The sequence below is a fragment of the Otolemur garnettii genome, unplaced genomic scaffold, assembly GCF_000181295.1.
Source record: "Otolemur garnettii isolate 467f Iridium unplaced genomic scaffold, OtoGar3 scaffold00081, whole genome shotgun sequence".
Classification (NCBI taxonomy): Eukaryota; Metazoa; Chordata; class Mammalia; order Primates; family Galagidae; genus Otolemur; species Otolemur garnettii.
Window position 1 is genome coordinate 127,049 of NW_003852476.1, and position 11,861 is coordinate 138,909.

Genomic DNA, 11,861 nt, shown 5'->3' on the forward strand with positions numbered 1-11,861 from the left:
CCGTCTCAAAAAAAAAAAAAAAAAAAAAAAGAAAATCCATAGTAACTACTTCCCTAGGCTTATAATGTGCTTTATCATTACTGTAGTGGTTTCTTCTTTTAAGCACCTTAAAAAGAAGTCGCAACATCCTGGTTAGGTGCTCTCAAACTGCCGGCAGCAGGGGGGAGGCTGTGAAATGTGAGCTATAAGTCAGTATCACAAGACAGTGTTTTTTAACCCCAAATTGGTGTTTCATGAAATTAACTCCAGCAAAGAAAAAAATACCTTGCTACTGCTACATGCTTTAGATATGAGTGCTATGTCTCCTTGTTTCACATACTAAGTTGTCAGGTAAGGATGAAAGATGCTCCCCCATACCTCTTGGCTCCAGTGCAGACTATCTTCCCAGAACTGAATATGAGGGCTGTGGTCCTGGGCTCACGGATCCTCATTATAACAGCAGAAAACCTCTAAACACAGAAGCCAAAAAAAAAGAATTAGCTTCTGCTAGGAGTTTGAAAAGCTGAGAAGGATATGAAGAAAATCTTGAAGGAACTGAGATCGGAGGGGAAAACAAATAATGTCTGGGTCTATTCTCCCCACATTTAGCTAACAAAAATAATTATGATTCTGAAATATACTTATTAAAAACAGGTAAAAATATGCTAATATTTGCATACCTATAATATTTCAGTTGTTGATGTTGATTGGATCAACAAATCCAATTCTAAGTAAAGAGGCCATCACCAATGGGATGCCTACCCTTGGCAGGACACAAAGAATAGGTTTTGCTGGGTTTTTTAAAAGATAGAATCTCACTCTGTCATTCTGCCCAGAATGCTGTGGCATCATCATAGCTCACAGCAACTCAAACTCTTGTGCTGAAGCAATCCTCTTGCCTCAGCCTCCTGCGTAGCTGTGACTACAGATGCCCACCACAACATCTGGCTAATATTTTCTATTTATTTATTTATAGTTTTGGCCAGGGCCGGGTTTGAACCCGCTGCCTCTGGTATATGGGGCCAGTGCCGTACTACTTTGAGCCATAGGCACCGCCCTATTTTCTATTTTTAGTAGAGACAGAGGTCTCAGTCTTATTCAAGCTGGTCTCAAACTCCTGTGTTCAAACGATCCACTCTCTTCAGCCTCCCAGAGTGCTAGGACCACCCTCATCTCAATATAGCGTTTTTTAACTTCAAGGGGAGAAAAAAATTACTGAATCTTCCAGTAGTAAGTAAAAGCTTAAGCTACTTTTAAATTGTTTACAATTAGGTTTCTTCAGAGAAATTATAAATGGACAAATATATAAGTGTCAGCTAGATGGGAAAACATTTAGGAAATATTTCCAGAAATATGATGGTATTTCAAGAAAGCTAGTGTACCAATATTCAGGCTGGAAATAGTCATACTGAAATCCTCTTGAATGACAAGGGAAAGACTTAACTTTTAGAAATAACTCAGTTACCACTTTATTCAGTGTAGAGGAGGAATTAGCTTTGTCTTTCTTTTTTTGAGACATAGAATCTCACTCTGTCACCCTGGATACAGTGCTGTGGTGTCATAGGTCACAGCAACCTCAAACTCCAGGGCTTAAGTTATCCTCCTGTCTCAGCCTCCTGAGTAGCTGGGATTGCAGGTGCCCGCTACATCCAGCTAGACATTTTTTTTTTTCTCCAGAGACAGAGTCTCACATCATTCTCCTGGTGGAGTACCATGGCATCACAGCTCACAGCAACCTCCAACTCCTGGGCTTAGGTGATTCTCTTCCTCAGCCTCCAGAATAGCTGGGACTACAGGCACCTGCCACAACGCCCAGCTATTTTTTTGTTGTAGTTTGGCTGGGGCCGGGTTTAAACCCACCACCCTTAGTATATGGGGCCAGTGTCCTACCCACTGAACCACAGGTGCCGCCCCCAGCTAGACATTTTATTTTATTTTATTTTTGTAGAGACAGAGTCTCACATTATCACCCTTGGTAGAGTGCTGTAGCACCACAGCTCACAGCAACCTCCAACTCCTGGGCTTAGCTGATTCTCTTGCCTCAGCCTCCCTAGTAGCTGGAACTATAGGCACCCACCACAACACACGGCTATTTTTTTTGTTGCAATTTGGCCAGGGCAGGTTTGAACCTGCCACCCTTGGTATATGGGGCTGGTTCCCCACTCACTGAACCACAGGTGCCACCTTCAGAGCAGTGAGATAGTTTACTAACAATCTTTTGGAAAAAACAAAAAGGAATATATAAAAATATATAAAAATGATCATATGAAGGAAAGTAAATATAAAAAGAAGTTAATTGTTGAGTGGAGTACTGAGAAATCTTACCTGTGGGTTATATTCTGTATTTTTTGCACGCAGAGCTATTTCCCTTAGATCCAATTTACAGGCCAGGTTTATAGTACAAACTATATTTCTGAAAAAATAATTTAGAAAATTATATCAGACATAAAGAATAAACATGCAATGCATGTTATTAACTTTCTGATTTTATAGGTATACCTTAGCAATTTCCTAGGTAGAAAATTATTCCAAATGTGAAATACATTGTAACATGGTCCCTAGTAAAATGTAAAATCCCAATTTGCAAATCAAATTCAATTTCCATCTTGATATCTTTTGTATTCATCCAACCCAAAACATAATTTTTGCCAACTTCAGTGTTTTAGTATAAATAATACAATTCTTCAAGAATGTATCTGTTAATTCTTAACCTCCCTTAGGGGATTAAGAATTAGTGCTTCATTTTACAGATAACCAAGCTGTCTAAAGCCACAGTCCATAAAGAACTAAGAAAACAAAGAACAAAATCTGAAATTCTCGTCTCTACACTATTATCCAGAAAGTAGTTGTTTCATTCAGGAAAATGTGTACCCAGAAGCATTGCTCAATTAAAAAAAATAAAAACTCACTGTAGTTCAGGCACAATTCCACAACATTCCGAAACAGGGGTCATTGGTGTCATGGGAGTTATGGATGCCAGAGGCAAGGAGTTGGAGATTGGTTTCTCAGGAGAGCACTGGACTGCATTAGCATCATCAGGGTGTAGATGTGATTGGGAATTTGATGAACCACTGCAGTTTAAGCTGGGCCCAACACCCTGTCCACTGGGTGACAATTGACTTTGCTGACTTTGAGTTTTGGGATTTTCTTCAGGTTCATGCTTGCTTCTAATGACATTCTGGTCTTTATTTTCTTGGGTAAGTTCATCTGTTAGGAAGCTAAGATCCACAGGTGACAAGCTGCCAGATTTTTCTTTGGCTTCTACAGGATATGAATTAAATGCAGTCCCTGGATTGGATGGATTAGGTATGTAAGCACCATAAGGTCCAACTGGGCTGAAGACGGAAGACCAGGGTAGGGCAGGGTGATCCTAGGCAGTTCCCAGAACAGACAACACACAAACAGAACAGCACGTTACAACAAAGGGACACCACTTAGGACAGGCAGGCAAGGCACTCTGCTTACCAAGCAGTTTGAGAGTGCCCATATTCACGCCCTGCCTCATTAAGATTCCATTACAGTTATGGCACACTTAATAGAAATAGGAAGGTATATCTTAAAATGCAAAAGGAGTATTTTTCATAAAATGTCTTTCCAACTTTTAGATCCCTAGTAAGTTGCCACTCTTCTAATCTATATTTTTAATAGTGGCAACTAATCAGCTATGTTCTAAGTGTTATGTCTTTAAAGAAGACAGATTTACTGTACTGGATAAGTTTTTTATAACATTTAGTTGACTTAATTTTTAAATTTACTTTACGAATTTAAAGTAATAAATATTTACTTTTATTTTTTGTTTGAGGCAGAGTATTACTCCGTCACCCTGGGTAGAGTGCCGTGGTATCAGCCTAGTTCACCGCTACCTCAAACTTCTGGGTTCACATCACCCTCCTGCCTCAGCCTCCCAAGTAGCTGGGACTACAGGTAGCTCACACTTGGCTAATTTTTCTATTTTTAGTAGAGATGGGGGTTTCACTCTAGCTTAGGCTGGTCTCACAATTCCTGAGCCTGGGTTTCCTGGAGTGCTAGGATTACAGGCCAGAGCCTAACCTGCCGGTGGCTAAATTTACATTTTAAAGAGAATGTCATGAAAGTTTAAAATCTTGAATGCTTATCAATTTAGTAAAGTGTTATTCCTTTCAGTCAAAGGAGTGATAAAACATTCTAGTTATGTAAATTGACAATAGGAAAAAAAGTCACTGAAATTTAACTGGTAAGAGTAATTTAAAATCAATTGCAGCTCAGCATCTGTAGCACAGTGGTTATGGTGCTGGCCACATGCACTGAAGGTGGCAGGTTCAAACCTGACCTGGGCCAGTTAAACAACAATGACAACTGCAACAACACCAACAAAAATAGCCAGGCATTGTGCTGGGCGCCTGTAGTCTCAGCTACTTGGGAGGCTGAGGTAAGAGAATCGCTTAAGCCCAAGAATACAGCACTCTACCAAGGGCAATGTAGTGAGACTCTGTCTCAAAAAAAAAAAAATAAATAAATAAATAATAAAAGAATAAAATCAATTGTATTTCCAGTCCAGAAAAGGCTGCTCAACTTCCATTACTCAGTCAATGAGGGGATGAGGTGTGCACCTGAGGGAAGCAGCTGCTGTAAAATTCATGGGCTTTATCAGGGAGGTGGGGTGCTGAACACCTTAGTACACACACATTACACCTGTGTCGCCCAAATTGCAGGCCTAGATTCCACAGGTTGAGCAGTGCTTGCAGCAGCTCTCAATAGATCTTACTCTCACAGGAGCAGTCACAAATCCGTGGAGCTGCAGCCCCTCCTGACAAAGCCATCCCAGCTGACATACACTGTCTGGCTACAGCCCAATGAATTATTCTGTTATTATCAGCCCAGCAGATGGCAGAGGTGACTGTTTATAGAAAACACTTAGAAAAATGAAGCTGTTCTCTTGAAGAAAGATTTCTGGACTCTGCCTCATTTTAAGGACTTAATGAGCCCCCAAATCTCTCTGCCCCCACACTGTGGCCCTAAAAAAGGGAGGTGAGAACACTGGGTCCTGATGCCTCTGACTACTTTGGTTTCTTCTGTCCCAGATAGAAAGGATTTCATCATCAGCCAATTCACACTGCCAAGCACTAAGGTCTGTAAAAATCTGTGTCCCTTTTCTTCTCCTATCATGGCATTATGGCAGGGGACACAGCTGTTGGCCAAACTTCCACAAGGAATTTGAAGCACGGGAGAAGAGATTTTGAAGGTAGATGTTTTAACCACAATGAAACCCGACAGCCCCCCTGCTGAATGTACTGTAGGACACACCCAGAGGGTGCACATGTGCTGTTCACTATATCCTTGGCTTCACATCTGAAAACATTTTGTGGTAAACACTTTCTGCAGAACTCACCCTCCCCAGAACCTTTCCTGGAGTAAGCCTCTCCTCTGGTATGTTAATTAAATGTTGCTGAACACCACTCTTTCTACTTCAGCAGTGATCATTGAATTTTTAAAGAATCCTCCACAAAAAAAAAAAAAAAAATTGCTCTCCTGTTTTTTGAAGATTCTTTGGCATAATATTTGACTGGTGGTTTTTTTTTTTTCTCTATTGTTTTTTAAAAGACAGAGTCTCACTCTGTTGCCCTGGGTAGAGGGTAATGGCCTCAGCCTAGGTCACGGCAACCTCAAACTCCTGGGTTCAAGTGATCCTTCTGCCTCAGCCTCCCAAGTAGTTGGGATTATAGGTGTCTGCTGAAAAGCACAGCTAATTTTCTATTTTTAGTAGCGACAGATCTCAACTCCTGACCTCAATGGATCCTCCTGCCTTGCCCTACCAGAGTGCTAGGATCACAGGTATGAGCCATCACACCTGACCTTAAAGTAAAAACAAACAAACCAAAAAAAAACTTATTAACTGAAAGCCACAGGTGTTGGCAGTTCACATTTTGGCAAACCTAGTGACTGCCAACAGCACCAGAGAGACTTTCTTTCTCCAGGCCTACTGTTGGCATTACTGCTACAGACAACAGTGGGGCACTGTCTGCCTGCCAGCATGGTAGAGGCCAGCTGGGACTGGGAGTGGCCACAGCAAACACACCGGTGAGGTCTGGTGCAAGTCCCTTCAAAATCCGGCCAGTACCTCTGACCTAGTGACACAGCACAGGCTTCTCAGTTCACGCCAGACCAGATGCAGAGTTCTGGTCTGCAACTGTGGGCAAATTATCTCACTGCCAGAAGCGTCTGACATTCGACAGAAAGACATAGATGTCCAAGTTGCAACGAGTTTAAGAAGAGGTACCGATGACAAAGCCCGTAGCCCTCAGCAGTAGGGCAGGGACGCAGGCCTTGACTCTGGGATAGTGGCGGGAGCAGAGAGGCTCACCTGGGCAGCCCATGGGTCCAGGTAGAGGTCCAGGTCCATGTATGTCTCCTCGTCCATGGGCCACGGTCTTTGGGTGAGGGTGCTGGTGGGGGCGGCCCAGGGCCCTGGCGGCATTTATGAGCTGCATGGTGGGTCCACGTGGCTGTGGCTGGCGCAGGCGGGGTGAGCCGAGGGCGGGGTAAGGGATGGTGCTGGCTGGGCAACCATAGCCTGCCCGCATGGGGCCTGCTGGCCCATGTCTGGCAGATATGGCCTTTGCTCCCTGGATAAGGTCTTGGTGCAAGTAGTGTGAAAAGTGAGCGCTCTGGACAATGAGAAAGTTTTATGCTTTTGCATTAAGGGGATTTTTCTTTCTTCTCCAGCCCACCTAGTCAGGTGCTGTAGGTTCATGTGACCATTCCTTTAAGCCTGCAAATCTCGGATGGTTTTTCTCTGATCACAGAGAATTTGGTCTCAAGCCGCAAGCCGAGGAGTGCGTTGCTGCGCAGTCAAGATGGAGGCGCCTAAAAAGAGTAGCAAAGCTGAATATTCAGAGATTTTTCTGTTCTCGAAATCATTAATGTTCAACATCTCCCCTTTCATAAGATCTTAATTGTGCAGAATGCTTCTGTAAGTGTAAGATGCTTGGAAATGTGCACGGAGACAAACACATAAAACGTCCTTCCTACCATGCTGTGTTCTCTGAGACCAAAGAGTTTGACTGCTCGTGTCCATAAAACTAAATGGATGAAGAAAATTGTCCTCAGAATGGATCATAGGCAGCAGGTGACACCAGAGAAAGCGCTGTTGGATCAGAAGAGAAACCTTAGAGGAGTTGGAACCCCAGGAGCTGGACATTGGAGGCCCGAGTCCTGGAGGGTTCTGTCTGGCAGGCAGGAGGGGCTGGTGCAGATCAGGTGAGGTTCAAGGCCCACGATGGCTCCAGGTGGGCGAGCAGGCCTCAGCATACTGAGCTGGCACAAGGTCTCTTGGAGAGTGCTGGCCACTCAGGTCCAGTGGCAGGACATGGCCAACAGCTCCTGCGAGGGAACTGGGGGCAAGGAGCAGTTAATGGACTAACTCATCCATGACCTGATAAGTGGCTGTGCCCTCCTGTCAAGGCCCCAGCCAGCCTCTGGCCCCAGTACTAACCCCCGGAATGAGTTGGAAAGTAACTCTTTGTCCCACCAATTGTCAAGTAAACACGCAGATGTTATACTCCTGTGTTGGTACAGCTGTATCTGAAAGCTATAGCTCTAACTGGACAACTTTGTTTCCCAGACTTTGTTTTCCAGTGTCTGCAAACATTTGGGAATCTCACTGGGTGTGTGTGAAGGTGTATTACTAGGCATGTGTTAATAACAGCTAGAGGTCAGGGGTGCTCCTGAACATCCTACAATGCACAGGACAGCAACCACAAAAACTTACCCAGTCCCAAATATCCATACCTGGGAAGCTGATAAACTCTGTTCTTGGAGGGTACCTAAACTTTCAGCAAAGATTGTGCCTGAAAAGGAGGACCCAGGTGATGGATGGGAAGGAATTTTAAATTTTCTTTATGTACTGTTTGTACTGCTTAATTTTTCTAACTTCCTGAGTTAAAAAAAAAAAAAAAGCAGCATTAAGGGAAGAAGAGGAGGAAAAATCCTTTGGGTATCATCATTAGGATGGAGTTTTTTTTTTTAAAAGACCAGTCTCACTTTGTTGCCCTCAGTAGATTGCTGTGGCGTCACAGCTCACAGCAACCTCCAATTCCTGGGCTTAGGCAATTCTCTTGTCTCAGCCTCCTGAGTAGCTGGGACCAAAGGCACCAGCCACAACACCTGGCTATTTTTTGTTGCAGTTTGGCTGGGGCCGGGTTTGAACCCGCCACCCTTTGTATATGGGGCCGGTGCCCTACTCACTGAGCCACAAGTGCCGCCCAGGATGGAGTTTCATATCTTTTTGTGGGGACAGGGATCCTTTGGAGAAGCTGGGGACCTTCTCTCCATCAAAGATAACCCCCATCACAAAGTTGGCAGAATGAAGATCACCATTGCCTCCAAATTAAGAGTTAGGAGGAGACAGCTGGTTTTAATAGCTCAAGGATTCTTTAAGTGGAAGTTGTTCCAAGAAGCTATGGATTGTTTTATGTAATATGTGGTTCTATTCAATAACAGTAACTACTATCTGAATTTTTATCAAGTGTCTGGTTCTGCCTCTGCCTTAATTCTATCACAGCAATCCTGTGGGGGTGGGTTTTAACTCTCCTTTTACAAGTAAAGAAACTCAAAAATTTGCTGTCTTTGGCCCACAATTACCCAGCTGGTAAAGTCTGAGTATTGAAATTGGATCTAGGTCTTCTGGACTCCAAATATCACCAAATGAAACTTGAGCTGGTTGAGGCCTTGTTAAAATACAGGTCTGAGCCCTCCCCAGGCCTGCTGACTCAGTCACCGGGGAGGAGTCCCCAAACTGATGCATCAGGCAGGTTTGCTCTGCTGTCTGCCTCTTGTGGTTGGGGGATCCTCATTCTCAGGGCTTCCCAGCTGTAACCCTTCTGAGGGCGGCACTGATGCCAAAAACAGTACAGTAAATCAAGAGCAGCTGATCCCTGAACAGTGTGAGGGTTAGGGGTGCTAACTCTTTGTACAGTCTCCCTCCAACTCCCAAGACAGGGTCTCATTCTGTTGCCCTGGGTTTAGTGCCATGGTGTCAGCCTTGCTCACAGCAACCTCAAACTCTTGGGCTCAAGCAGTCATCTTGCCTCAGCCTCTCCAGTAGCTGGACTATAGGCACTCACCACCATGCCCAGCTAATTTTTCTATACTTAGTAGAGATGGGAGTCTCACTTTGCTCAGGCTGGTCTTGAACCCCTGAGCTCAAGCAATTGTCCCGCCTCAGCCTCCCAGGGTGCTGAGATTACAGGTATGAGCCACTATGCCTGGCCCAGAGTCTAACTTTTGACTAATAGCCTACTAGAAACTTTAGTGATAACACAGTTTGTTAGCACATATTTTGTATATTATGTGTATTATATACTACATTCTTATAATAGAGAAAAGAATGTTAAGAAAATTGTGAGAAAATATATTGACTATTAAAGGGAAGTGGCCAATCACCAAGGTCATTATCTTCATCATCCTCACAGTGCATCAGCTGAGGAATAGGGGCTGGTCTTGCTGCCTGGGATTGGAGGAGGTAGAAGGGGAGAGGGGAGAGGCAGGACAGGCAGACACACTGGGTATAACTTTTATTTTTTATTTTTTATTTTTTTGAGACAGAGCCTCAAGCTGTCCCCCTGGGTAGAGTGCTGTGGCATCCCAGCTCACAGTAACCTCCAACTCCTAGGCTCAAGCGAGTCTCCTGCCTCAACCTCCCAAGTAGCTGGAAACACAGGCGCCCTCCACAACGCCCAGCTATTTTTTTGGTTGCAGCCATCATTGTTGTTTGGCGGGCCAGGGCTGGATTCGAACCCGCCACCTTAGGTGTATGTGGCTGGCACCCTAGCCGCTTGAGCCACAGGCGCCGAGCCGGGTATAACTTTTAGTGGAAAAAACTTACATATAAGTGGACCTGTTTGGCACAGGACAGAACTGGGGTGCTGGTCCACAGAAAGAAGAGAAAGCTGGTCTGGAAACAAAGGGTGGCTTATTAAGAAAAAAACAAAGAGGGGGTCTGAACCATAGTCAGCTCAGTCCCTCCCAGCTCCAGGTGTCTTTATCAAGCCTATCAGTAGTATAGCAGAAATGGGGGGTTGGAGGACTGTGGAAGGGACCACCTCTGGGTCCACAGCAAGGGTGGAAGTTCCAAATTCTGGGAGGGACTGCCCTGCAATATTCTCAAAACATGGGGCCCTAACCATTGTTTGTGGTTTAACCTCTAGGACCTGTGGCTGGGCTATTGTTCTGTAGTTTGATCTTTGGCTCAATTTGTTTGACTTTTTGTCCCAATTTCTCTAAATGTCTACCCCACTACAATGGCAGTGCTTATGCTGAGTGGGTGTCTAAGGTTTGAGGATCCCTTTCTCACAGGACTCTTTCACCAAGTGGTGTCTAAGGTCTGAGGATCCCTTTCACACTGTTCAAACCTGTGTCAAAGGGTTAACTATACTGAAGATAATGAAGAGGACTTGACTGCTGGAGCATTCAGGGGGTGCATCAAAACCTGAGTTTCATATGTAGTTGGAAGAAGTCTGCTCTATTTCCTTGGAATGCATTTCCATGTCTCTGCCCCTTCCAGAACCACCACATTAGGTGCTTCTAGGCTGTCTTGTGTGCAGCATCGACACTTTGGGACACTTCTACTTTTCAAAAGTACTTTGCAATCATCAGTATTACTGCTATAACTAAAGTGTTAGTAATTTATTAAAAATCATATAAAATTTCTTTCTTCTTTTTTTTTTTTTGTAGAGACAAGTCTCACTTTATTGCCCTCAATATTTATTGAGTTGCTGTGAGCAGCTCAAATCAATATCAATTCATAAGCTCACAGTTCTGTAGTTTAGGGCACAACATGGCCAGGTTCTCTGCTTGGGGTCTTTACAAGTGAAGTGAAGGTATTAGCCAGGCTGGACTCCTTTCCGGAAGCTCTGGAAAGAATCCACATCCAAGCTTATTCGTTACTGATAGCCAAGTCCAGTTCCTTGCAGTTACAGGACACAGGTCTTCTTTTCCTTGCTGGATGTCAAATATGGGCCACTCTCAGCTCATAGAGGACGGGGCATCACAGCTCACAGCAACCTCCAGCTCCTGGGCTTAGGTGATTCTCTTGCTTCAGCCTCCTGAGTAGCTGGGACCACAGGGGCCCGCCACAACATGCAGCTATTTTTTTTTTGCAGTTCGGCCAGGGCCAGGTTTGAACCTGCCACCCTCGGTATATGGGGCTGGCGCCCTACCCACTGAGCTGCAGGTGCCACACAAAAATCATATAAAATTTCTAATCAAGAATAAAGGAAACATTTTGGTAAAGCTGGAATTTTATATAATGGCTTATAATAGTATGTAATATAATGATTTACATGACAGAGGAATTTTTTATCATGGTATCTCCTAATAACACGATAAATATTAGGTCCTTATTTTTTTTTTTTTTTTTTTGAGACAGAGCCTCAAGCTGTTCCCCTGGGCAGAGTGCCGTGGCATCACAGCTCACAGCAACCTCCAACTCCTGGGCTCAAGCGAGTCTCCTGCCTCCACCTCCCAAGTAGCTGGGACCACAGGCGCCCGCCACAACGCCCGGCTATTTTTTGGTTGCAGCCGTCATTGTTGTTTGGCGGGTCCGGGCTGGGGATTCGAACCCACCACCTTAGGTGTACGTGGCTGGCGCCTTAGCCTGCTGAGCTATAGGCGCTGAGCCTGCTCCTTATTTTGTTATGAGGCTGTTATGGGCTAAATCACATCTCCCAAAATTCATATGTTGAAGCCTAATCCAATCTGACTGTTCTTATGAGAAGAGGAAATTTGGACAAACAGGGACGCATTATAGATGTTCACATGTACCAGGAAATGACCTGAAAAAAATGGCAAAAATATTTTCTGTCTCTTAAACTCTTTGGAAACTGAGCCCTGCATCTCTGCCGCTG

At 44.3% G+C, this 11,861-nt stretch overlaps 1 protein-coding gene across 1 annotated transcript in view; it reads right to left on the reverse strand.

Moving 5' to 3' along the window:
• Positions 1-6,433, reverse strand: part of TBPL2 (TATA-box binding protein like 2) — an 18,962-nt gene extending 12,529 nt beyond the window's left edge. Inside the window, exons 1-4 of the mRNA XM_003794442.1 lie at positions 6,320-6,433; positions 2,889-3,349; positions 2,305-2,392; positions 358-449 (exon numbers count right to left, since the gene is read on the reverse strand). Coding sequence (XP_003794490.1) covers positions 358-449; positions 2,305-2,392; positions 2,889-3,349; positions 6,320-6,433 — 755 coding nt within the window. The remainder of the gene's footprint in view (positions 1-357; positions 450-2,304; positions 2,393-2,888; positions 3,350-6,319) is intronic.
• Between the last annotated feature and the right edge of the window lie 5,428 nt (positions 6,434-11,861).